This window comes from Athene noctua, chromosome 5 (assembly GCF_965140245.1).
Source record: "Athene noctua chromosome 5, bAthNoc1.hap1.1, whole genome shotgun sequence".
Lineage (NCBI taxonomy): Eukaryota > Metazoa > Chordata > Aves > Strigiformes > Strigidae > Athene > Athene noctua.
The window spans coordinates 3,434,755-3,462,076 of NC_134041.1; the positions used below are offsets into that span (position 1 = coordinate 3,434,755).

The 27,322-nt window shown below is 39.7% G+C and overlaps 1 protein-coding gene across 1 annotated transcript; it reads right to left on the bottom strand.

Moving 5' to 3' along the window:
- Positions 1-332: 332 nt before the first annotated feature.
- On the bottom strand, positions 333-27,112 carry ATG4C (autophagy related 4C cysteine peptidase). The gene is made up of 11 exons (XM_074906059.1): positions 27,042-27,112; positions 23,344-23,474; positions 22,116-22,199; positions 21,382-21,615; positions 17,970-18,300; positions 15,932-16,002; positions 14,324-14,460; positions 10,504-10,582; positions 9,765-9,841; positions 5,406-5,525; positions 333-1,620 (listed from the first exon to the last, which is right to left on the bottom strand). Exons 2-11 carry the CDS (start codon positions 23,417-23,419, stop codon positions 1,450-1,452), a joined length of 1,380 nt encoding a protein of 459 aa, XP_074762160.1. The 5' UTR covers positions 23,420-23,474; positions 27,042-27,112; the 3' UTR covers positions 333-1,449.
- Between the last annotated feature and the right edge of the window lie 210 nt (positions 27,113-27,322).

A 27,322-nucleotide genomic window follows, 5' to 3' on the forward strand; every position in this document is an offset into this window, starting at 1 on the left:
TGGAAGTGCACACTCCAGCCCTGACACATACACATACCTGATCTAGTTCTGCCTGAAACCTATCTATTAGTCACTTCTTTCTCATTAAAAAAAAAAAAAAAAAGAGAAGGTGCTATAATGAATACACATGATGCTTATCATTTGGATCGGCAACATTTGTGCCTTCTGTGCCTGAACAGCACTTAGAATAGGTTAACATTTGGTTTACAACACAACAGTAAAATTTGCCTTTATTGCAAATAAACAGAGTATTCACACCTTACAATATTGTTTTAGATGCAGGATTATATTCACTTTTAGAGGATCTAATATTAATAAAAAAGGCACATGCATTTACTGTTTTCACACCTTCTTTATTTTCCAAGCAGTGTTAATACGTATTTTAAATATTGCATTTACTTTGTTAAAACATGAAACTATTTATGTACATTTGTTTGCAGTCTGAGAACACACACTGTCAAGTAATCATTTGTACAGTAATAACATGTATCAAAAAAAAAAAAAAATAAAAAAAATCACAGCCCAGAATTTTTAACATCCACTCCTCCATTTGCTTTGATTTAAAAGCTGCACTAATAGGAGAGAAGCCTCGACATTACAGCAGTTGAAACAGGAAACAAACACTGCTCTCTTCTAATAATTGTCTTTAGCTGCTTTGATTGGTTGTAGTTAATATTAATAGTATAACCTTTAAAAATTGTGGGGAAAGGTGATACTTTATCTTCACTCCTCATATTAAGGCTCCAAAGCAAGCTTAATGAGAAACCATTATAAAATCATACTGCTAAATAGTATCTTAACTCACAATTCAGCCTATATAATTATGTCAGTATTGCAACTGACAATTACTACTGATATATCAAACTTACCTTTCTCTGTGCTGCTCAGGATGTGTGTCACGATTACAGCATTAACTATTATTTGGGCTTATGTAGCAAGACAGATGAGAGCTCTACCCTTACCACATCAATACAGAACTCAAATTTTGCTTACAAACAGAAATAACATGGTCTCAGAACCTATGGATACGCGTCCGTGACACAAAACCCACACATACCTGGCAACCTCTGCTCAAGATTTGTCACGGATCGACACGACATTCGGGCCACTAGTCAGGCTTTAGGGACTGGCCAAGCTTTTTAAGAGGGCAAGACCAGGACGTAGGCACATTTCAGCATCCCTGGCTCTAAACAATGCCTGTCTTCACTAGCACAATGTGACATTAAACTCATCCAACTAGTAGTGAACAAAAAAAATATTTGGTAAGTACATTTATAAATGACATTTTAAAGACTGTTAACATATAAAACATTATAATCTTTATGAAAATAGACCAATTTCAGCACAAGCTTGCCTTTCTGGGGGAGGGAGACACATACATTTTTTCTTTATTTTTCTAAAGGCAAGTGTTCTCCTGGACAGCTGCCAATAATCTTGTGTAAAATGTCTTTAAAGCAAGACAAACTCCTCTGTACTAAATCTTTTTAATCTTTTCTTTTCATCCTCAGAGAAAAGGTCATTTTCTTCACGGAGTGGACTGGAAGCAAAGTCATAGTCTCTAGAATGACCCTTTACAAAAGTAAACAAGGGGTATTTCTCCTTCGATGAAGATTTCAGCATCTACAACGTAAAACACATATCAGATAAAGCGTTAATTGGAAATGAAGAAACACAGTAAATAGTGATAGTTATCCGACGATGACTGCAAAGTAAAAAAATTAATTTTTCATTTTTATTATCAGCATCACATTAAAACAAAATCAGTGCACAATCTAAACATCCCCTCCTCCTGTTAAACAAACATTTGCTTCCATTTCTGCTTCAGGTAGCTGCTGATTTTATGTCTAACCTTTCATCTTGTTCCATACAGATCACCTCTACGTGCTGTTTGTTTCAGTGCAGCTGGAGCTCTTGTAGGAAGATAAAAACTCTACAAAATAGTTAATGGCCTCCTCAAGCACAGGTATGAATTCTGTGGCAACTAAGCATTTCGGAGAGATACTTTTATGGTTGCATCAAGATGTACAATAATTCTTTTATTAAAAGTTTAAACACAGACACACCTATGTAAATAAGCCTATCAAGAGCACATGGCTAAAAGGAGGTTGATGACACTAACAGGCTGTGGTAACAAGGGTACCAAAAATCTACATTTATAAAGAAGAAAACTGAGCATAGAAAAAACTTGTGGTGGGGAATGATAAATACTAAAACAGATCAGCAAAATGCCTTTAATAGCCAATAAAAATCCACCTTTCAGGCTGCTTTAGACACTTAATTATTCACTGATTCCCCCCCCATTTTTTATTTCTTAACCTGCTTTGAAAAAACAGCACAGTGATGCAGTGACATGCAGAACTACATTGGCCTAGAAGTATACACTGTGCGGAACTAAAAATCACTAAATGTAATTTCGTAAGAACAATTAATCTAAACTAGTAAAAACCTAAATAGGTCTTGTAACAGAACTATTTAAAAAAAAGACAGGGGCTGAGAGGGGTGTTTAAAAAAAAAAAAAAAAAATCATCACACTGACAGTAAAATCCTTGATTTTTACTTGTGGTCTGAAATTTTCCACTTTATTCTTGTCTATTGTAATTGCATTTGGCTATTTTAATGTGAAACCTGGGTAAAAGAGCAAGGAGATAGAGGAGACACACGCAAACAGTAATAAGCAAAAGCAAAAGAAGAGTAACAAATGAGCCTTAGAAGGAAAAAAAGTTTGTAAGACGTACAAATGCTTTGCTTCTTGAGAAGACTAGATAATTGGATACAAACCCTTTCATCTCTAGGGGCTGAATACAAGCTGGCTTAGTAGAAAGAGGAATTGATAGCCACATGGTGGCTGTTTGCTGGTCTGCGAAGGGGATGGGTGGACTCTGACCAGCTCCTAATTGCAAGTTTGCAACAGAAAACTCACCCGAGTAGTGCAGCTCGGGGACCAACCCAGCAGCGTGCCTTTAAAGCTGGGCGCTCCAAGTCAGGGCAGGAACACACCTGCAGTTCCACTGCCACGGCCTGGGTTCAGCTTCCCTGAAAGCTCCTCTCTACCTCCGTGTACTAAGGGAGGTGATGAAATACTAAATACAGAACATAAACGCCTAAACAAGAGTCAAGTGGAACTTGGCTAAAGTTACTGCAGTTATTGTTAAGCTACATCTCACTCAGTGATCACAGAGAATTTGAAACTTTAAAGAACCTGCAAGTTCTTTGGACGCCACCGTGGTGATTTCTATAGAGAAGTTTACTGATAAACTTCAATATGTTTTAGTATTTCAGTGTTAGACTCAGACTGCCACGGCAACAATTAATTCTTTGTGCAGAACTGCGTCCAAGTTCAACGCTCAATCAGTCCAGTTCTTCAGAGGACTCCTCGTTTCTACCAAGAACCTGGGCTACAAACAGGCAAATGCAGTTGTAGCCCAAGCGGATTATTTATTTGCTGCCATGGGTTTTGATAGGGAAACATGCCTTAGCAGAAAGAGAAGACTGCTACCAGTTAAGTAACAAAGTAAAGTAGCGGCAGAGGCTGCGGCCAGGAAAAAGCAGAGCAGCCCCAGGTGCTGGGCAAGGCCAGAGCCTCTTGCTGACCTCCTGGAGCTGCCCCGTGGCACTGGGAAGCCAGGCTGGAACCGCTGAGCTGGAAGTGCAAGACAGAAGTAAGACCACAACCAGTCAGCAAATCCATCCTTCTCAAGGCCAGATGTGTTGCTAGGAATCCTTCATCTATCACTTATTTAATTGAACGTATTATTAAACTACTTCACAATAGCTGCCTAACTAGCAAGTACAGACAGAAAGAGTAACCTGACTGGGATTTGGAGTCTCACCAGTCGCTCCATTTGGGCCCTTTGATTTCAATGCCCTAATTTCTCTATCACTGAATATATGGCTCATAAGGTTTCTCCTCATGTAATAAAAGCTAAATCTTTTCTCCCACTTCTCGTTGCCCAGAAAAGCAGCAAGAAACCTGAATTTTCCAGTCTAGCTTACACAGGCCACACTGGGAGCATACTGTGCTTTATAGTTCAAGAGTTACCACACTCAAATTGCAAACAAAAGGGAAAAAACCCCAGAAGAACAGGAAAAAACAAAGGATGTGAAGGAAGGAAAGATCATAGACTGTTTCCCACATTGTATTTATACCCAAACTTTCCTCTGTTTTCAAACTTACTGTGCCTGAAATATATAAAATAATGTCACTAATATTGAAGATATACCAGGATAATAGCTCCAAGACTTATATCAGCCATGACTTATCTTCACAACGTATGTTCAGAAAAAGAAATGTACTTAATCCCAAACTTTAAAGAAAAGAAAGAAAACTTCCAATGCAACCAATTTTGTAATTAATTTTTACCATGTTATTACATTCTTTCTTCTACATCACAGAACAGGAAAACATGGAAGAATAGAAACTTCACTATTTAAACTTTCCATGTATCTGTTGCTTAGGAACTTCTTTAGATCTATTTTTTACCTTGCTGTGTAAGAATTAACTTCAGCATCAACCATATATAAAGACTATATACAGTATTAAGTTTAAAAATGCTTTTTTGGCTGTAATATTAATACCACTTAACAGCACACACAGAACACTGTACAAACATTAACTCTTTGTGCTGTTGTGATAACTCTGTGGGTAGAATAATAATATTGTGACTATATTCTGCTGCCACCGCATCCTTTCACAGACTACTTTTTAAAATCACAAACCAGTAATTTGCTACCACAGCTAATACAACATATTAATAATGCTGCATTTCATATGCTCAGTCAAGGAAAAAAAGGTCAAATTACATTTGGACCTAAATGAACCTAAGCTACTGCTTTTCAAGTGGAAGGACGCGACCAGAGAGGTTTGCTGGGTGATACCTGCTCCACAGACTTCAAAACATTGTTACTGAATCATAAACACACTTCAAAACACCATGAGAAAAAGCTCTTAGGCGAACAAGAAATAACAGGCAATTCAGGTCTGCTCGAAGGCTCCAGAGCGTCCCGGCGGGGGCTGCTGCCTGCGGCCGTCCCTGCCACGCCGGGGGCACGGTGGGGCTGCCCACGGTGTGGGGACACGGTGGGGTGGTGGGGCTGCCCACGGTGGGGCTACGGGGTGGCGGGGCTGGCCACGGCCACATTCCCACCTCACGAGTGCCACCTCGTGGGGCCGCCAGCCCGCTCCGCCACAGCCCGCCCCTGACAACACAGCCCGGGTTTTACCCATCGGTGAAACCGCATGAAATAAAAAACAAGCTGGATTTCGGATGATTATAAAAGCGGCAATAAATATCAAGAAAAAAATGATGTCTACTTAGCAGAGCGAAGCTGATTCTCTCCCCTTATCCGTACGCAGCACACACACGCCGCTGTGGCTGAGGCATCGATCTGCTAACTCCGACACCCACCTTCGTTATTTCTTCAGAAGCCTTCTCAAAGTCCTGCACAGTTCTACAATAAAATCCTATTGTGCAGCTCGGATCCATTTTTTTGAATGACATCTTTTTGGGAGAAGGACAGTGGAATGACTGCAAGTTTCAAGATTAAAAAACATGAAATACATGGTTAAGGTTGAGAATGGCACAGACCGACGCATTTACTTTTTTCTTCCACCAACGGCTTTAACATACAGTCCCCTGTATCACCTGAATTAAAACCCAGAACACACTTTTGAAGTTCTCTCTTCCACACCCCCCCCCCCCCCCGCAAAGGTTCAAGTGATTCCACTCTTCTCCACATGTATCAAACCTCCTGCTGTTTATGCTGCATTCACCAAACTTGCACACAACATCATGTTAGTTTGAAATCTGTCAAAGGTCTGCCGCTCCGAGCAGTACTTTATGAATATTCCCAAGGCAGAGGAGGTGAATGCTCTTCTGCAAATTGAATTTGTAACAGCTTTTGCACTATCTTACAATTACTGCTTTACTACCACCACCCATTGCCCCTTTCCCTCCCCCAGCCTCTATAAAAGAGACATAATGGAATAAACCAACCTCATGCATTTTCCTTTAGTAAATGAAATGGGTTAAAAACCCCACAAAACCCACAAAAGCAAAACCATATTACAATAACTCACAAGTAGGAGAAAAACCAAACAACACGCCCTGCTTTATAAATGTTTTTTTCCTAATGTGAAATCTCTTTTCATGACAGATGATGCTCTGACAGTGCTGTGAACTGATACCATCAGCAGCCATGCTTAAAGAAAAAAACCCAAACAAATACAAAATCCCCTTCCCCACACTCCTCATGCTCCGTTTACGAGAGCAGAGAGAAGTATATGCTGTTTATTTCATACGGGCACTGTAGTTTTGGTGAAGCTCGTTGTCTAACAACTGAAATGATTTCGCCACCCCTGGCTGTCTCTCAAAGGGAGTCCTCTTTATGCTGCTCCCAACAGGCAGGACTACCCCGTCATCCTACCTCTAGTAAATCACTAGCAATCGTGCTACAGCTGCTCAGTAACAAATGCTAACACACCACGGCTGCAACGGAGGTACCACTGGACTCAAAGGCAGATTTTGTTTTTCACAAACTTGCCCCGACGATGGATATTCTGCAGTGAATATCCTGTGCTGTTTGTTTCCCTGCCCGTTTGCACGTGAGCTGCTCTGGCAGAGCGCGGGGCAGCACAGCCCCAGGACAGCTGACTGACACAACACTAACACCCCGACACAGCCGGGCAGGAGATTTCTTACCAACACCACCAGCTTTCCTCTATAAAAGAAAACTAACAACGGTTACAATCTAATTTGACTACAGCAACAGCAATCCCCAACAGCTAACATCAAGCACTCTGTACGTTAGAAACCCATTTTATCTTTTTTTTTTGCCAATCAGAAAAGTCAATCTACAGAAGACGACAGCACCAGTTACCTAATCTGAGGGTATCTGTCAGTGTAATACTTTTACATATTGAGGTATATTCTCCTTTACTTCTGATCGCAAACCTAAGAGAGGTATTTCTATTAAACCTCGGCTAAAAAATACCAGCAAAGTGAGAAGCACTATTTCTACAAGATTGATTTTATCCACTGTTTTTTCTCCTAATTCTGTTCAAATTGTATATGAAGAAACTGTACTTTGAATATTCGTTCCTGAGTCATCAAATACATAAATCGAACCCTGCCTTACCTATTTCAGCAACACTGTAACTTCAGTTGTGCTGTGCTGTTCAGGGCAGTAGTCTTAATGCTACACAAATCACTGTACAACAAAGAGAAGTGGGTAGGCTTTTTTTTTTTTTTTCTTCACTCCTCCAAACAAATGGATTCTGGAAGCTAATACAGAGTGGATTGATTTCCAACTTATTCTGGACAATTTGTCAATTTTGAAAATACTCCCTGCAGATAAATCTAACAAGGAACTATCCACACTAAGAAAGCAATTTCTGTTTACTTTTGACATTTCTGGACAAAGATATAATACTATTAAATGCACTAAGCATTAAATTGCAATATATTTTCTGTCTGCAGAAAAGCATTAGGATGTGATCAAACCAAGCTGGCAGCTCGTGTACCTTCAAAATACATTTTAAAACATTATTATTATTATTATTTGGAAATTCATACTAATGCCAGGTTCCAGCACAATCTGGAGGATTAGTCATGGGAACTGAAACCAGAAATAGGTGTATTTTTTGTAGCTTGGCTACTGAGCTACGATGTGACCTTAAGGAAGTCACTTCAGCTCTGCTTCTTTGTGCTCTTCCCATCTTTTGTCTGGCTTACCCAATTAAACTGTAAAATCTTCAGAGAAGGCACCGTATTTTACTACAGTTATTAGCATAAAGGGGCAAGGATCTTTGTTCTAATCTCTAGCTGCTGCCACAATACAAATAGGTAGAGCTGGAACTCACCAACTCTTCTTCCAAACAGCTCAACAGGGTGTATCTAAACGCATCTCTAAAAATAATGGAAGCTTCTGTCTAGGGTATTTTCCTTTTTGCTGCTATTTTCCTTTTTTTTTAGTTCAGAATCTTCTCATTCTCTAGAGAATCTTCTACTTCTATATTATATGTCACACTAATTAAAGCATCTTGCTAAGCATAAATACTGAAAAATAAGTAGTGTTTGCCTTAAGTTGGCCCTAGGATTTGGCAACAGCCCTGTGTAAGTCCTTTGATATACATAAGTACTATTTGTACTATTTGATGGTATTTTGCTTAAGGCATTGTGATCAACTTCAACCTACATTAACTGATCTTTCTTTTCATGATAACAATAGACAGGACCACTTTAGTTCACTCTACTGTTCTCAGTTGAACTTAACTCTTAGCTGCTATACAAAACAGAAGCTGTGAAGATACATAACTTCATTACACACCATTTGATTTACATTCAAACTGTAAACAGTCAATTTAAGATCACCTACTCAGTGTGTAAGAGCTGTGCCTGACTCGCTTCCCTGTTTACAGAACTTTACTGCAAACCTTTAACAATCCTACACTAGCTAGTACTGTGGAGGTGATGGAGACTAATCCATATTCCTCTTCCTTATTTAAATGCAGTATGTTGTTTCTGAAGCTGTGTTTCCGTGTTTAGGAGGACTTAACTTTACAGAACTCAGTGGCAGGAGGAACTACTACTGTTCCTGTTCTAGAGCAGCTGATGCTAGCAGTGGATGCACTCAGAGAGTGTTTCTACACTGAATGAAGAGTTGCTCCGAAGAGGCTGGAAGTTCGTGTGGAAGCTGGACCCAAGGTCAAGAAGGATAGTTCGTACAGATGGCACCGAGTACTTCTGCTGTGAGTACTGTGGCTATTGAACACTTACTTCTGCAACTGATAATGTTGTCTCATGGTACTTGTAAATTCAGTCCTTTAATAACTTCCTTTAGCTCTATCTATTTTCGGGTTAAAGAAAATGGAAAACACTACTGTGAAAAAACACTACTGTGAAAAAAACAAGCATGATTTTTAAGACTGAGGCATAGCCTGAAAAGCTGAAGTCACTACATCTAGATGAACCCAGAAAGTCACGGTCTAGAAAGGGGTTAAGGGGTAAGAAAGACCAAAAGCAGTACCTATACCTTCAGACCTGTCAGCTTCTGGGAAAGCACTATTCCATAAAAATAATTTGATTAAAAATAATAATAAAACTTGTTGAAAGAAATGGTTCAGAAGACTTGAATAAAATTCATCTACTCAACCACAATCATCCCTGATAAGCCTCAAAAATTTATACTTGTATGGAGCTAAAGAAGTGACCTGCAAAGCTGTCAGCAGCAAAAGTTACATTTAAAATGTTAACCACCTACTCCAGTACAGAAATAGTATGAGTTCCTGGATAAAGAAGCAGCAGGTAAACCCAGAGGAACTCTGGTTCCAAACTGACAACAGACATCTACTATTGAATACTACTGTAATTCTCTCCATGATGTTGACCGCAAATTGAATTTAGAATAAAACAAAATTGACCAAAAAGACAAACTAACAAAACCAAATCCAAATAACTCAGGTTTAAGATCTCCACACATTATCTATTTTCTTTGGTGGAAAATTACTTAAATGATCATATGTTACAAGGTTTTCTAATGATTAAAAAGAAACAGATGAAGATTAATGAAGTAAAAATTAAAACCCCATCTTGAGTTTTTAACCTCTGGTCATTTTTGTTGATTATAGGCCTATAAAGGAGGGCAGAACTTTGATAAATAACATGTAACTGTAAAACCGTAAAGATGCAGCTAGCTAGAACATCTCTAAATAATTAGCGTTTGATTCATACGGGAAGAAAACAGTGCCAGGTCTATATCCATACTACCTCAAGAGGGAAATCCTTTATGCTGACATCTACAAAAGATTGGCAGTAATGAGGATCCATGTAAATCAAACTGTCATCTACAAGGACAAAACAGAAGACAAGTAATTCAAAAAACACCTTATTATTACACTGCTTACAATCCAATTTCTATGCAGAACAGCTGAAAAAAAAGCCAGCAAGTAACTGCTTGCCAGGCTGATACTCATTGACTGAAGCATAGGTTTTTGCAGGACAGATTAACTTTTGCATAATCAAATATGCTTGTATAAGCAGAATTTTTATAAAGTGATGAGACTGTCATTTAATTTTTGGTGATAAAATTACTTTTACAAACACACAATTATATTCTGGAGTTTGCATATGAAAAATGCATTGTGCTACTTCATTCTGACAGGAAGAATATATTGCTTGTCATTTAAGCATCAACTAACACCACTTAAACTAGTAAAAAGTAAATACGTAAATAAGAACTGCCAGATAGTAACAGCAAACGCTCCTGAAGTTTTGTGAAACAGATAAATTATGCCTTGTTTATGCAACAGCGGAAATTAAATGTACATTTTACAGAATCCAATTACTCTGTGGGGTAAATGACAAATGACTGGACTTGGGTAGATATGATGAATTAATAAGGTACTCATTTTGCTATTTTAATCATGCTGTTTCCCACTGGTTTGATATTAACTTCCTAACTCTTAAAGAAAAATATTGAAGAGACATAACATATTAAAACACTAACCTTGAAATCCAGCAAAGTAATACGACTGCTTGGGTTTGCCACCAATAATACCAACACAATACTCAAGGCTTAAAATTCCCTACAATGAGAACATTGAATAATTAGGACAGTGTTAATCAGAGTAAGTATTGAACTGAATTAAAATCTCTGCTCTTTCTTTACTGCTTTTAGGCAAATAGCTTTTTTTTTTTTTTTTTTTTTTTTAAAAAGACTGACTTCATGACGTTCTGGGGCTTGACTCAATTTTTAGAAGCTTAGAATTGACCAAAGTGAAAACATTCCACCAGATATTCCAGAGGTAGTCCTCCCTTTTCATGAGATGCCCACACAGTGAGAGAATTGGCAGTATCATTTTGGGGGAGGAGACAAAACATGTCATACAAGTTGAGCACAGGTTGCTTAGTCAAAAAGATATCCAAGTATTCAGATTTAGAGTTCATAGACATTTACATTCGGTGGCCCTGGGGGCCCTCTTCTTTTTGTATTCAAATGTCTAGAGTATGAACTTTTACATCATAGGGAGAAACGCCAGTTGAAGCAAGAGCAATTACAAGATACAGCTCTAAAAACAGCAGCCCAAAATAAGGGAGGAGAGCGAGACACACGACAGACAAGCCCCATAAACCTTACTGGACGTTGACTGTGAGGGTAGAGGAATCGGAGCCATCGGTATGTAGCAACTTTGAGAAAGAGCCATTACAAATACACCGTATGGGACTTCCAGAGGGACAGGGGGTGAGATACAGAAGTCATTTCAGTCTGGAGGTGTAAAGAAAGAAATAAATCTACTCCTCCAGCCAGGGCAAAGCGAGGAGCCACTATGGGCAGAAAGAGCTGGGAGACCAGCTCTGCGCTACAGTCACATCAGCACTGCCAGGGCATCTCTGTTCATTCAGGTTGAAGAGTTGGGTTCTCTGATCCACGTGTCTGTGCTGGCACACAGACCCAGCAGACTTATCACTACATCATTAAATGTTGATTTTCTGCATATATCTCCTAGTATTAGGGAGAGGGATTTACCCGTATACACGCCATTTTGCCAAGGTGAGAACAGTGCAGTAGCTTAGCTGACTGAAATTCCTCTATCACCCACAAGCTCTGGATGCAGTCACAGATGATGGACACCAAAGAAATCACCCTTGATCATTTTCTATTAAAAGAAGTACCTAGGAAAGGAGTGGAAGAAGGTACAGAGGACTTTCCTCCTTCTCCCTTCAACATATTTCTACTCTTTCTGCTTTCATGAGGTTCTGTTTCTCACCAGAGCTCATTAGGATTTTTGTGAATATTCAGTCTTGGCTTAACACAGTTCTCCATTAGTTATCCCACCAACTCCAGCGGGAGCTGAATTTTGCCAGCTTGAGCACTTCAGAAAGCTGAGCCCAACTGTTCTAATGAAACTGAAGCCCAAGACCATTAAATACTTTGAAAACTGAACAGCCTTTAAATGAGCATAAATCACAGTGGTTTTCTTGTGGCACTAGACAAGTGTTGGGTCCAAAGACTTGGATGCTGGCCCAAACTTGGGACAGCAATCCAGAAGACTATCAGTTGAGCTAAAGTGAAATCTCCATTATCTGGCAGTTATATCTATATCCTCCCCTCTAAGAGACCAACGATTAAAAGCATAACTGTTACATTATCACTGTGTAAGTAGGGAAAATTTCTCTCAACAAAATTATTGATATTTCATGGACTAATAAAACCAAAGCTTCTTGAGATCAAACTTTCTCTGCTCAGACAATGACAAAATAGTGCAACACAACAAAAACTATTGTACTCCTCACCTGAGATGCTAATAAAGTCAACTTCAGCATGATTTATAAGGGTTAAGAGAAAGGCTGCTTATTTAAAATATGAACGAGAAGGCTTTTTTAGAAAATGCTCCTCCATGGCTGAGCATTACAGAGCATTTAGGCAGAGCAGAGGCAAAGGCTGAAACAGCTAAGGAGGACACATCCTCTGCCAGTGAAACAGAAAGGGAGCGAAGCTTCTTAGAGTTATGAATAACTGTTTAATCTATGGGAATTTTCTTGTAAAAGTGAATGATAAAAAATTTATCAATTTTCATCCATAAATATAAAATCCTTTGTAAAAATTACCTCTTGTACTACATTCTAAAATCTGCATTTTTAACTTAAATCAAGACCCCAAGAAATTTAGTCGCTTCTTGTGAAGTCAAGCTAGAGATTGGAGTGACTAATATACGCAATTGAAAGCCCTCTTATCACAGTCTCCATTACCACGGACTGCAAAGGGCAGCACCGGGCTTGCTAAATGAGCAGCAGAAATCCCAGTAAAGCCAGTTGTACCAGGCAAGCCAAGACAACGTGACAGTGCTACAAAACCCAGTGCCATTCAGACTTACTTTACTCTGGCAAAAGAGTGTTTTTGAGAGCTAAACTGAGCCATAGATAGACGTCAATAATAAAAGCCAGTATTAAAGAGCTGGAGTCACTTTTCTTTCGCTGAGAAAGCCTTATGAAAGTTGCAGAAGCAACTGTTTGTTAGCTTACAAGCAAAGGCACTGTGTGTCTTCCCGGACCTGACTCATTCAAAGGCTTTTCTGCAGTTAATGTTGAAAGAAAAGTAAGGTAGATCATGTTTAAGACCACAAGCTTAACCGCGTCAGAATTAATCAGGAAAGAATTAAAAATTTTCCAAAAATCAGCTGTCTGAAAATACGAGGAAAAGAATCAGGAAAGAAAAACAATTTAATAGTACATCATTTAAATAAAAGGCTTCATCACTCAGTCTCCCCATGCCATTAAAACCCAATTGTTTTCCTAAAAGTTTATGGAGATGAGACAGTTGCCCTCCCCCCCCAAAAAAAAGAGACTCTCAGATTTTTTTCATGCTACTACATTATGGTCTTTTAAAAATTAAAGACAGATAAACAGCAGCATGGAAAATGATAAAGCAGCAGGGCTAGGAGAACAGTCTCTCCCCTAAGAGAGTGATCGAGCTCGAGAGCTTTCAAGTCCTGATGTCTGAATCTCAAAGAGAACAAACATCTGTATATATTGAGAACCCCTTTGTCTACATAATCTCAATTTTGTGGATCCATTTTTGAGTTTATTTTTTTTTCCTTTAGAGCTCTGTTGTTATTCTTGTGCTCAAGAGGCAGGATTACAGTAACATCTTAAAAGTGCTAGCCCCATGTGCAGAATCTCTGCTGAAAACAGAGGACAGCATAGACCCTCCTCCCCTCTGCTTTGAGTTTTACTTTTTTCCAGTTCGTTTTCATCTGTGGTGACTGCTTGCTACTCCTGCATCACTGTCCTCAGAAACATTCATCCTAATGTCCAGACAGTGAAAACACACCTGAAGTAGAAACTAAAGAGATCAAAAATTTCTATCCCCTCTTTTAAGGGCAAGAAAAAGACAAAAGAAAATGAGAACAGACAAAAGCAACAACCTTAAACCACTTGGCATTTAAGAAAAAAAAAAAAAAAAAACAGAAAAAGGAATTTGGTATATTTATATTTTAAAATGCTGACTGATACTTAATACAGCCCAACTCTAATAGCATATGTAACGAAATTACCATTTGTAATTTGAGCCACTGCATTAACGTCTTTTCAGGTAGCTACTTTAGGAGTAAGACAGTTATCACGGCTTTACCAAGGGACATCATGTGCTCTGCAATTATGTCTGATCTTGTAATAGGGAAATTTAAAATCTGTAAAGTCAAACTTTACAACCTTCAACTGTAAAATCACCACCACACATTTAATAGGTAGAAGATTACCATCATGAAGTCGCTTTTCATATCACCTAGTGCTACTATTTGAAAAATGGTTGAACTCTCATTTCGTACCTTTACAAACTCCAAGTAGTCCATGTTTGTTCTCTCTCCACCGAGTCTCACAGGAACTAATATAATTACAGCTTTTGTGTCTGCTTTTCCAGAATCCATAAAAGAACACTGTCTGTCAATAACATCTGAACTGTAGACTGAAAGGAGACACACAGAAATATTCATATTTAAAATATGACTGCTAGCTCTTCTAAAGACACACCTACAACATGTCATCACTAAGTTTGACAAATTAAAACTGCAGTCCTTCAAAATCTTACTGTCCTCCTGAAATACAACTCCTGAGTGACTCTGATGAAAACCAGTTATGCCTCCTTATTTTCAGCAATGTTTTGTAGAATGGTAATCTGCTGCTGCTGAGCTAAGATACATTGCCAAGGAAATGCAGAAGGGGTAGGCTAGGAGAAAGCCAATAAATATTTATTCACTTCATATAAACTACTTCTAAAAGGAGTAATTTAAAACTTGAAAGCCCACAACTAACAGAAACGTCCACATGTTAAAGGAAAAAAGACAATAATTGATTTTAATAAATACTCAAGTTCACTGTCTAAAGTTAACACAGTCATTGAAAATGAGTGAAAAAAAATAACGTAGTATTATTGCTTATTCCCTCCAAACTGAGAGAGATGCGAAAATCATCAGCAGAACAAAGAAGTGAAAAATTAATAGAATTTTAAGTTTCCACTGTCATTGTAAGTCAGGTGAAACTGGTTTGCAGTGTATGATTAAACAGTGTCTCTTTAAAACCAGTTTGATTGATTACCCAGGGATGTTGGTCTCGTCTGTCCTACCCCAAGATCAGTTATGACATAACTAAAATTTCTGGCAGCTAAACATGGCTACTGAAGTAATACATTGTGCTTAGATTTGAAAGACTATAGTCATTAGTGTAAAGTTTCACTGCACGTTTAGTTTATCTTGTCATCATTTTCTGCTCCTGAACATCCAGAGCTCTAAGCTCCCCTGCCCATTATTGATTATTTAAAATGCCACGCTGGAGCAGAGGAAAGGTTACCACTGTCTGGGGTTCACTATCCTGCTCACATCTTTGAACTCCAAGCAAAAATGACTTGTTACTAGTCTAAGAGACTGGTGCAGTGTTTTTTTTCCTGCTAGAAAAATAGGTAAAAGAGAATCCCGTGATGCAAAAGACAAATAAAATGTAACTAACAAATCTAACTGCAGTATTTTTCGGTTGTTTAGTTAGTTTTGGGGGGTTATTTTTAGTAAGATATGAAAGTTCTTACTAGCTTATTGCTACAACAACATTGATGCGAGTACAAAACAGGTTATTAACTGTTTTAAATCCAAAAAGTTGCAACAGGCAGATTGTAAGGAAAGGTTATCTCGCTGGATTTGGAATTCCGCTCTAAGATACCACACAAGCAATGTACAAAGCTTTCAAGTCGTGATGTCTGAATCTCAAAGAGAACAAACATCTGTATATATCGAGAACCCCTTTGTCTACGTAATCTCAATTTTGTGGATCCATTTTTGATTTGTGATTTTTTTTTTCCCTTTAGAGCTCTATTTTTAAGTGCTTACTGAAAGGCATAAAAATATATCTAAAATGTTTGTAAAAATCTACATAATCACAACATTTACCTGTACAATCCTGAGCAACATAGACTGTTACTCCTTGTAGCTCAGGGTCTCTCGCTTCTTCAACAGCTTTTCTAAGTACAAACACAAAACTATTTAACTCATCTCTGATTTTAAAGAAATTAACAGTAAATAAACATAAGTTATTTGATTTTTAGAAACAGGTTGGTTTTAATTGTTTGTTAGGGTTTTTTGTTCTGTTTTGGAGGGGGGTTTTGTTCTTTTTTTACAATTCAAGACACCTTCCATTCCTGATAAATACAGATGGGGGAGATTTTTGTTTGTTTTGTTTTTAAACACTGGATACCAAGATCCATTGTATATGGCAACATGTTTTTCCCAAGCAAAGATGACAATGTCTGGCTATTTAGAAAAAACAATGAAAACCACAAAAAAAGCCCAAAGAAGTACATTAACATACAATGAAATTCATATTCACTACCTAATTTCTTTCTGTTGACAACAATTTTCTGTCATGTATATTGGCATAATAAAGGCTACATTTGCTGATAAAAATCCCGTTTTCAACTGGATAGATCTCTTCGGTTGACCTGAGTTCACATAACTAGCCACAAATTAGCACCTCATGTCTACGGAAATAAAGGCTAGCGCATAGAAAGCTGTAAGGTTTCTCCAAAACTTTCAAAAAGATAATTGCAATATTAGGCTATTCTCAAAAGAGTAAGAGTAATGGACCTAAAAACTAAAAAGAAAATATATGTCGGTAGTCTGGAACATAATCGTCAATCAAGGACAACATTTGTAAAGAAATTAAACTGTTCAAAATAGAAGATTAGCCTTTGACTTCAATACACGCTTGCATTAAATGGTCACTATCCCTTTATTTCACAATATATTTTGAGGAATCATTTAATACAGTCGTTCTCAAGTTATGAGAGAGCTATACATTGTTAGTACTGCTGTAAGAGAGAAAGGAGAAATAGGAAAGGAAACCTTTGCAGTGTTGGAAATCACCCGTAGGTTTGCGTTGGATGTAATTCCTGACCACCCCCCCCCCCCCCCCCCCCTGGCTCCCACTACGTAAACAGGCTACAGCAATTTAAAGCAAGCAAAACCAATTCTGGCAGTTTCTATCATCAGAAAAAACCAGAACACATAAATAATGCTAACTTCTCACATCACTGTATGCATTTGCACGTATGCACACATATACGCCTGATTATTTCAGCACAGATTCACTCAACATTAATATACTTTTATATTAAATATCAGCTTCTTTTATGCTAAATATCAAATTCTCCTCTTCACATAGATAAACATATGAACTTTGGCTTCTGCTGCTTAAATGACTTGTTAGTGATTCAGCTTACAGGTAAACTAGAATCCACTGAGAACACAATCATGTAATACGGCTATTAACAAAAGACAAAACAAAATCTGTAATATTCCAAGAAATGGCATATAAAGGCACATAGTATGGAGAAATTTGACTTTCGACTTTTTTTTTTTTAACCACACTGAATGTCACAGACCCTTTACTTTTACTGTGATATAATTATAATATTAATAGTCCCATACATTTACAGTTTCACAAGAATTTGATGTGTGCAAAGAAATGCTGAAAACATCAATTTTAGCTCTGACATTTCATTACACTATCAGTACATTACAGCCCCCAGGTTACAGTATAAAAAAAAAAAAATCTATAATGTTATGCATGTTCCAAGGTTGAAAGAGTGGTTAGTTTTTAGAACATTTCATTAAATGCAGCTCTACTTAAAAGACCTAGGTTTGGGAGAGATACGTGGGACTTCTACTGCCCAAAGGACAGGAAAACAGGAATGTTGTTTTTTTCCTGAAATAAAATTGAACAAAAGCTCAGAGTCAGCTCATGCACCTACTGCTGTCTCCCTCCCTGTCTCTGAAAAATCTCTAGAATTGCTACTAATACGGACATTTTACAAAGCCAATAATGAACAGTTAGATGCTCACTTAAGCTGAAGTAATCTCATGACACTTTGAAATGCTTCTCCTGTAATGTGTAAGGCACAGTAACAACAAAGAATAAAGGTATTTTTACCTTAAAATGTGTGCAACAACTGCAGGCCCATACCAATCTCCAGCAATTTTCCCAGACTTCTTTCCATATTCTATTAGCTGATGTAAGCCAAAAGCTGACAGCGGAGAGTCGCCAAACCAAGAAATTATTTTTCTATGATAAACTTCATTTCTCATTTCATTGTCATCACAGTTTCTCTTTAACGTTCCCTGATGATGATTTGACAGGATCTTGGGTTCTCTCTCTGCTGTAAGCGATGCTTCGAATGATGCTGTCAGCTTTTTCACTGTATGGGCTGTCCATGATTCAGAATCTGAATTGTCAATGTCCAACGCGTCTGGCCAGACCCAGGCTGCAGCAAGAAATTTTAAGATTGCATATTAGGCTTAATATTAACTTTTTGGTGTAATTTGCAAAGCACATTCATTTCTCCCCAGTGTTCCTTAAACTAATAGTATGTACTTCACATGTTGAGATGTAGATGTCAGTGTTAAAATCTAAACAAAGAATTCCAGTGGAGTATGATTTGCTTTGATTTTCTGCTGAACGATAGGTGAAACCAAACACTACTAATGGTACATTTGTTAGCAATTTATTGTATCCAAGAGAGTGGTCAGCCTCCATGATCCCAGTCAGTTAAATACACAAGATATACCTGCTTACAAGGCAGAGATTAGAACTATCATATTAAAAATATGAAAGTTGGCTATTTATTACCATCTAAAGAGTTTTATGCACGTCAGACAAGAAGTTTCAAAAGCAGTTTTTAATTCTTCTAGTTTGTCAGTTATCAAAAAAAACCCAAAAGCAAACCTGAGGCATTATTCATGTAAAAACAAACACTTCTTCCTGGCAAAATGTCAAAGCGGATCAGCAGAAAACCAGACAAAATTTCTTTTGTGAATTCTTTACATAAATTATGAGACAAACTTGTTGAAATATTATTCAGCACAGTACTACTGTCTGCATTTCTAGCTTTTAAAGGTTTCTCCAGGTGTTCTCCACCCAGCGTTCCCCTTCAGCGTAACGTGTGTGGTTCAGCACATCTAGGGAACAGCAGTGCTGCCCTTGTCAGATGACCGAGTCTCTCCCACAAGTTCAAACAACAACTTGCAAACACAAAGCGTGTGAGGAAAGCTCCGCAACACAGCGAGCATGCTGCTAGAGCAGAACACAGCCTGAAGGCCTCAAATGAACCTGCCAGAGGGCTGCCACGTGCAAGCAGGAACAAACCCTACAGATGAGGGGCTTTTGCTCAGCGAGCCAGGCCTGGGTAAACTCCAGGAGGTTCAGAAAACCACCATTACAGCAGCCAGAGGAACCTTTTCTGACACAGAGCAAGAACTGCAGCCCTCCTCAGAATTGCTACTAAAGTACCTATGTAAAAGTCTTTGAGAAACAAAGGAGAAGCGCAGAGGCAACTATATTTTAATTCTAAAACCTAACTCAGGGCTCCAGTAATGTCACAAGTATTGCTGGTAATGGCCGTAATCCATATCACCCACTCTTTAGTGCAACAACCACCCCACATCACTGGCCCTTACCACAGGTGGCACCTCTCCGTGAAACCTCGGGCCAGTTTTTCATTGCAGACCCAGGCAGATGCATGTGTAAGCTCCACGTAGCATCACAGGCCTTGCTATTCCTCTACTGTGAGCTTCAAATTTAAGTCAGTGTCTTAAGCACTGGCATTTCCAAGTAAAACTTAACCTGTACCTTAATATTGAAAATAAAAACTCATTTACAACATCATTCAGCAGTATCTGGAACATTCCACATAGCAGTGGAAGTATTCCAGCTAGTAGACTGCAGTCAAGTTTTGCTTTGTAACAGAAACAATACCATTAAACCATAATGAAAACATCCCTGGGAAAACAGTAAACAGCGATGAAAAACTTCATGTAAACACTTAAATATGTTTCAAAAGCTACCCAGACCTCATAAAAAGCTTTTCAAAAGATAATTCACCAGCTGTCAGAAGACAAGGTGATGAGTAAAGTAGTCCAGAAAGACCATCCACATTCTGTTTTTCTATGCATTTGGATTGCCACAGAAACACTAGCACTCTGGAATCACCAAATCGCTTTCCAGATTAGGATGCATGGGGGACAGTGCAAGGAATTCTTTTATAACCACGAATTTTAAAGATCTAAACCTGAGGCTTTTTTTGTTTGGGGTTACTGCAGAATGAGCTGTTACGCATTCCTACTCAGGTAGTCTTCTGATCAAAATTTTTTAAAAAAATGTACATATTACAAAAGTTATATTTAAGGGATCTGTGTTCTCAGCAGAAGTATTTTCATAGGTTTTAATATCTACAGTCAGTTGAAAAGGATAATGCATGATTTATGCCTTAAATATCTACAGCAAAAGGAACATTCAGTAAGCCAATCTGACTGTTCGGCCATGACACACAGCCAAGAAAGATGACTTTGTGATGCAGCTGGTTTGGGACTATGTTCACAGTTTACATCATATTTGCACAGTAAGTGCAAACTATTATCAAACAGGCTTTCACAACTATCTTCTACGAAAGTATTCCTGGGCTCCAACAAATGGCTGAGTAAACAATATGCTGTATTCTTTCTAACTAACATGCCTGGGTGGCTTCAGGCCCATGTCTTGGATCATTCTGACAACAAGAAGTGGTGACAGAGGACGTGAGCGACTGTTTGAAAGGAGCAATGTGGTAGATTATGAAAGGGATTGACAAGAAAAGGGGGTAAACTATGACAACCAAAAATACCTCTACACAGGACACAGCTGAACTTGGAAGAACGGAGAGGATGTGCACTCTCAGCCTATGAAAGCAAAAGTGTTCCCAGGCTCCTAAAGCTGGTTCTGTGACTGAGAGTATTTGGAGATAGGCAGTAATAAGAAAAAAAGGGAAGTTCCTCTGTAAGTACATGGGGGGAAGGGAGGAAATGAAACGGTGAAAATTTCAACACAAGGAATGATGCATTGAAGTTAGATTAGAATCCTTCTATTAACTCAATATATTAATACTAGAAGAAATTTAATAATGTACAACTTTAAAACTAATAAAGGAACATCACTTTTGCCATAGCTCACAGCTACAGGCTGTGGAATTCATTTCCACATTTTGAGTTCAAGGAACAAGCAAGTTTCAAGAGAACTGGCCAGCTGCATGGGTAATAACAATACCCAGGTATGGGATCACAAATTTTTTGTAGTATTTTACTTCACAGTTAGCTTCTGTGGAGTTGCCAGGATCTCCCTTTGACAGACTTTGGTATTGCCTTTTTCAGAAATGGAGGAGTAGGACAGCTAGATGACTGCTCTGACGCAATGTAACAATTCCAATATTAACGAGGAGTCCAGAATCAAAACCCGTTTGCACTTTTGATGTGGGCTACATAAAGAGCATCACACTCCCTACCATGCCGGGTAGAGATCTTCTCTCATAACTTACCTCTACCAAGAAAGTGAAGCATAAGTCCTTGAGCCAGCAGCATCTGACCCGTTCTCAGTGTGCAACCCCAACCACAGTCTGTGGTTAACGCAGACCCCTTTATCTGAGGAAACTCCTCTCTGTAAGTCAGCCATATTCTAGAAATAAAATCTTTACGAAACTCCTCAACATTTCCTGAAATCTCTGTGTTGATTTTATCAAAATTGGACCCATCTGTAGAGAGTTCACCAGATTCTGCAAGGCAAAGCACAAATTCATTTGTAACTTGGTATGGTACTTCTCTTATTAGAAGGAAAGGCAAAAAACATACAACTATTCTGTTAGAAAAACAGGGCAAACTTGCAGAAAGTAACAATCACTTCAAATACAAGAAAGGAAAATTGAAAGGCAAACTAACAAATGTGCCAGCTGGGGGGAAAGAAAAAAAAAAATGCAGCCAACATTACTGTGCCAATGGAATCACTGACTTGCAACTGCTTAATTCACCTAAATGTAAATGGCCAAATAGAGAGAGATTCTTAGAAAACTGCATTCTGCAAAACGATAACAAAAGTCTTGGCGTAGTGACTCTTTGTACAGGTGGTGTTGGACATTTAAATGAGTATTTTCTAAGCTTTTCGTATTCACATTTTGAATTCGGTAATTGTTAATGACAGTCTTTCTAGAAGATTAAAACTATATCTACAGAGCTCCTGCCAAATAAGACTGGAATGAGTGAAGTGCTACGTACATACCGTCGGTTTTGAAGTGGTAACATTTTCCCAGCAGAAAGACTGGAGAGTTTCTACTGAAGTAAGTTTTTGTTTTCAACACCCAACCTAAAATAGATGCAAAACAAATACAAATTTCCGACTAAAGTATTCCAAAAGGGAATTGCTAATAACATCTGGTTAAGCCAGAGGTAAACCCTTGAAAAGGGAATATAGAGAAAATGTACTGAAATTGGGTTTTGCTTTCATAAATGACAAAAAGTTTAATAGCTCTACAAAACACAGAGTTCTGGTTTAAAAGTAACGATGTTCCCCATATATGAGTGTTTGAACCTTAACACAATGGGACTACTCTGCAGAAATTGTTAGGATTAATTAAACATACTTCCTCAAAAAATTAAATTGCAGCTTTCAGACACAAAAGGGGTGGTAGTAGTGATGGACAAATTCAAAGGGCCAGAATTCAGTTTTTAGGTTTTGACAGTGTCCCCAGACAGTAGCTTTTTCACTTCAGTCTTAATTCTACAGTCTTTTATATCCTAAATCCACAGAGAGTTTCTTGAACTTTTCCTATCACATAGAGGGTGTAATGACTACTATTCCCCTTCAGCCATGTGGTAGCCTTAAAGAAAGGAGCAGAAAAGCATCTTTTCATCTTGCCAGACATCTCCAAGGCTCAGTTATTAGAATTAACAAAATTTATCAGAAATCTGGTGGTAAATCTGAGTGACCTCAGTCTTAGAAGGCAAGAAGAAAAATTAAAGTTCAGGACAGATTAGTAAAGGGCACACTTGAAAATGTGGTTGCTTACAAAAAAATTACTGATGTTCAACTGTGGAAAAGTGTGTTACTCAAGTGTGTGAAGTGCACTCTTCAGTGCAGTTTGTATTTTACACGCCATCCTATTTTTTCCAGAAAAGTACATTTAAAAAAAAATAATCTTTGTGCAGATGATTCCATAATACCCCTATTTAAAGTCTATGCAAATCTAGTGTCATTTACATAATGTATTTACTATTTTCAAAATAACTAGTTTTAAAAGGAATTATGCAAACTTGTTTGAAAAATGAAAAGCTAGAGGAGTTTACTTGGGCTGTTTATAGTATCAAAGTAAAAACGGTTTCAAGTGCCATCTTGCATTTTTACTATTAATATTATTTAAGTTTCTGAATCATGATCCCATTCATGTCACCAAGAAACATTCCATTCCTTTCAGCGGAGACAGGATCTTACCATCCACTGCTTCACTTACTGTATTTCATGTTGTGCCATGCAGACATAAACTTTGATTTTATCTTTTCTACTTCATCTGTCCCCGTGGCCTCCATATTCAAATTCTAGAGAAAAAGCCATCGCTGTCTTGTAAGACGTTCAATTCTGCTACTGTAAAAATAAAAATACAAACATATCCATGGGCACTGAGAACACAGGGTATAGTATCACCACCAGCCCACCTGGGTACTTAAGCCTAACATGACCAGAAACAGCAATAAACCTGCAGAATCTTTCACTACCAGGGACTGAGAAGCAATCGCATGTTCCATGAATAAGTAATAAAATAATTTAATTCCAAATATACACCAATAAAATTACTACACAAAGCGAAATAAAATATAATGTTCTCCAACAGCTCTCTATTGCCCAACAAACTGATCTAGAGCGTATAACCTGCGCTGGCATACTCATTCTAATTGGCAGTGAAACGAAGAGCTATGATGCATTTCACTAAACAGAATAGATGCTATTCTCTTCTGCTGAATAGAATACAATAAGCACTTTTTCCCCCCCACATCAGGGGTTCTGAGCACCAGTAAACAAATCTTGGTTTTAAAAACAGCAGGAGCTTCAGACTTCTAATCAAGAATTTTCTAAGCCAAGTTTACGGGCATTGGAGGAATTTTAAAACAAAGTGCAAGATGTTTTGCTGTCTGTGTGCAAGGCACAAAATGCATAGTACTGAAGGTGTGTGGAGTAACAGTGACATAATTTTGTACAGAATTAACTTGCTAGAGGTAACAGCAGAAGATGACTAGAATATTGTCATGAAATGCGTGTTTACTTTACATCTAATTATCACTTGCAGTGCAAAAAAGGCTCCCTTCCGATTTGATCATGTTGTCTACAATATTCCAGCTGTATTGTAAGAATGAGTTGTAAAATGGTGGTAAAAAACACTACAATGCAGATTAATTTTGCAAAAAATGGTTATAAATTTTCCAAGGTGGGGGCAGGAGGGCATGCACTCTTAGTCTGGAGAACTGACACAAGATGGACTTGACCTTAAAAGCAACCTAAACTGGTAATAATACAGCAGGAATATATACTACCTTTATCCCTGTTTCTGAGAAATCTGAGAATATGGGACACAACTCCCTTCACAGCCCACCTGCGCCATTTGTAGCAGGAAGTGTGCCATTAATTGAGCTTCCTTCACTGCATGTATTCTGTTAATGGTTAACTTTAAAATTAGTTCAGACGGGAGGTTTTGTTGACGATATTTAGTAGCCCAAACCCTTGCATAGATGGCTGAAAAAGTAAGAGCTCCTGCTTCAACAGGAGCTCTTGTGGAACATCAACAGTTGATCAAGAGTGGTACACCGCTGCAACCTTCACTGAATTGTTAGCCAAATTGTGATAACATCAGATGATGACGTGAACAAAAGTAAACTATCTAATTGATAAACTTGGACCAGAAGCACACACAACGACTGATGCTGTGCATAACCTCCTTACTTTAAAAGGAGAATCTAGAACCATATTCACTTTTCCACGTGTTACTGTCGACTGAGTTGGGATCAAAAGCAGGACAAAGACTATAAACCATGTTACTTCTCTCCACTGGGAGCATATTTTAAGTAAAGCCTAACCACTGATAGTGTAATTGAGGACAGTGTGAAGATGTCAGGGTGCCAGATGAGGGGACTCACATTGTTTCTGGGATCAGTACATAGGGCAAGGAAATCAGTAGCCTACTGCTCAAGCCACCCCTAGCATGTTTTTCCACTATTCCATTATATTAGTTCTTAGTCTTTTTGATGGAACAAGAGGAAACACAAGCTCACAAACATGTGGGAAGACTGACTGGTTTTTGCTAGTGAAAATAACAAATGGCCACAACCCTACTACGATTAGCCTTGTGTTAAACTGGGGTTTTGTAGGAGAAGGGAAAGACAATTTAAGGTTGGGTTTTAATTTCCCGCCTATTTTCCTCCCTCTTTTTTCTTTAGGAAAAACAAGGAGAGACTGTATCACTGACTCTAGATGGCAAAGTCGGTAAGATGAACTTCTTCAAGAGATGTGTTTGGTCCAGCCTGCCCTCACATGATCAGTCAGCAACGCGCATTTACGCAGAGGCCACTGATTGCCTAAAAGCCAATATCTGTAAAAGCTCCCTCTGGCTAAAATTAGAAATGAAACAAACTCTGCTGCTCCAAAACGGCCCAGAGGAAAAATTACTGAAATGAGAGAGTAGCTCATTTTCCTTTAAAAGACGATGGTCATCGCGACACATTTTTCTTTCATCCAGTTACATTTCTTCCCTAGCACTATGCTAAAGACGTGGAAAGACTTCTAAGAAGAATGCTAACACAAAACAGGCACATTTATTCCACTGGAAAAACGCCAGCTCTTCCCATCAATGTAAGGTGGCATCAGTAATTATTCCACTGAAATTAATGGAACAGCATCAGGAGGAGGTCACAGGGAATACAGATTCAAGCCCAACAGGCACAATGCAACCCCCGTTATTAAATCGAAAGCTAATGGTTTTATAGTGAAGTTGTCTCACTTAAGAAGTTATCTAGAACATATACTACTAGCGTGTTACTTTACAGAGTGACAAGACACACCTCTTAATGAAAAGTGAAGTCCTGCCCCTCAGAGCCCTCATCACTCAGCCTCTGAGGGGGGATGATTGCAGTGAGGTGGCTTTTGTTAATAGTGATGGAAAAAAAAAAAACAACCAACAACCAAACACCAAACCTAACAGAATTTGTTTTCATTAACAACAGAAAAGCAAAATAACCTGCCGATGCAACCACCGAGAAAAGGCAGGAATGAAGTCTAAATGTGACTATCTTTATTAATTAAGCATGAAGACCCCCTTCACCTTTTTTCTACCTGGGAAGAAACTCAATCAGCAGCGATGACAGTCAGCAAAACCCACACAGAAGTCCCAGACAGAATACTAAGAGGTCATTTTTAAGGGGTTACCCCTTTCCACGTGATCAAGACAGTTAGAAATACTACTCTGTAAAGGGCAGGTGGAGGAAGACAGAGGGGTTTTTTGAAATCCTGTAGCAAAGAGCGAACACTTTACCCATCCCGGATTTAAAGCCAAGTAGGAGCTGTTCGCAGAGAAGCCGCCTCCCGACTCGCCGGTTCCTACTCCGGCTCTGCACAGCCGGGCCAGGCGGCTCTCTGTACCCCACGGTGACTCCCGCGGCTCTGTCAGCAGACGGCGGATGGTCGGGGGGGATCCCGAGCCGCCTCCCGGCGGGAAGCGACGGCGGCCCCGGTGACTCCCAGAGCCGCCCGCCGGCGGGCCGAGCAGGGCGGGCAGCCGCCGGCCCACACCCCGCTCCCCGCGAAAGGGGCTGCGCACCCCGCGCGACTCCCACAAACGGGCCGGCCGGCAGCGCAGCCCCGGGCCCGGGACGCCGCCCGGTAGCGGCCGCCTCCTCGCCGCCACCACCGAGGCGTTTCATCCCGCCCGGCGCCGCGGGCCGCGCTCCCGTTCCGGCCAGCGCTTCCCCCCGCCCCGAGTCCCTCCGCCGGCCGCGACCCGCTCACCCCTCCCGGAGCCGCCGCCGGTGCGGGGCGGCGGGCGGTTAACGCGCCATCACCGCGGCCCTCCGCGGCCGCCGTAAAGGGGGCGGAGGAGCCGCTCGGGCGGCGACCCGCTGCCAGCCCGCCGCTCAGCCGCCGGAAAGCGGTGGGGCCGCCGCTTACCCGCCCGGTGAGCTCCGTGGCGCAGCGGGCCGGGGAGCGGCCTCCCGGGGCTTCAGCCGCCGGGGGAACGGGGCGGAACTACAGCTCCCGGCGGGCGCGGCGGCGGGAGGGCGGCGGGAGGGCGGCGGGCCCGCGCGGGGCCTGCTGGGAGATGTAGGCCGGCGGGAGGCCGCCGCCTGAGGAGGAGGCGGGAGGAGGAAGAAGAGGAGGAGGAGGAAGAAGAGGAGGAGGAGGACGGCGGCGGCGGCCTGGCTGCCGCGGGCGGGCCGAGCCGCGGCTGG

Excerpts from the sequence above, each read along its gene's own strand:
- ATG4C (XM_074906059.1), bottom strand. The coding sequence starts at position 23,419 with ATGGAGGCCACGGGGACAGATGAAGTAGAAAAGATAAAATCAAAGTTT. Across the intron at positions 14,461-15,931 it reads TGTTGCTCAGGATTGTACAG|TCTACAGTTCAGATGTTATT; the intron begins GTAAATGTTGTG and ends GTCTCCTTTCAG. Across the intron at positions 1,621-5,405 it reads CTTCTGAAGAAATAACGAAG|ATGCTGAAATCTTCATCGAA; the intron begins GTGGGTGTCGGA and ends TTTACGTTGTAG.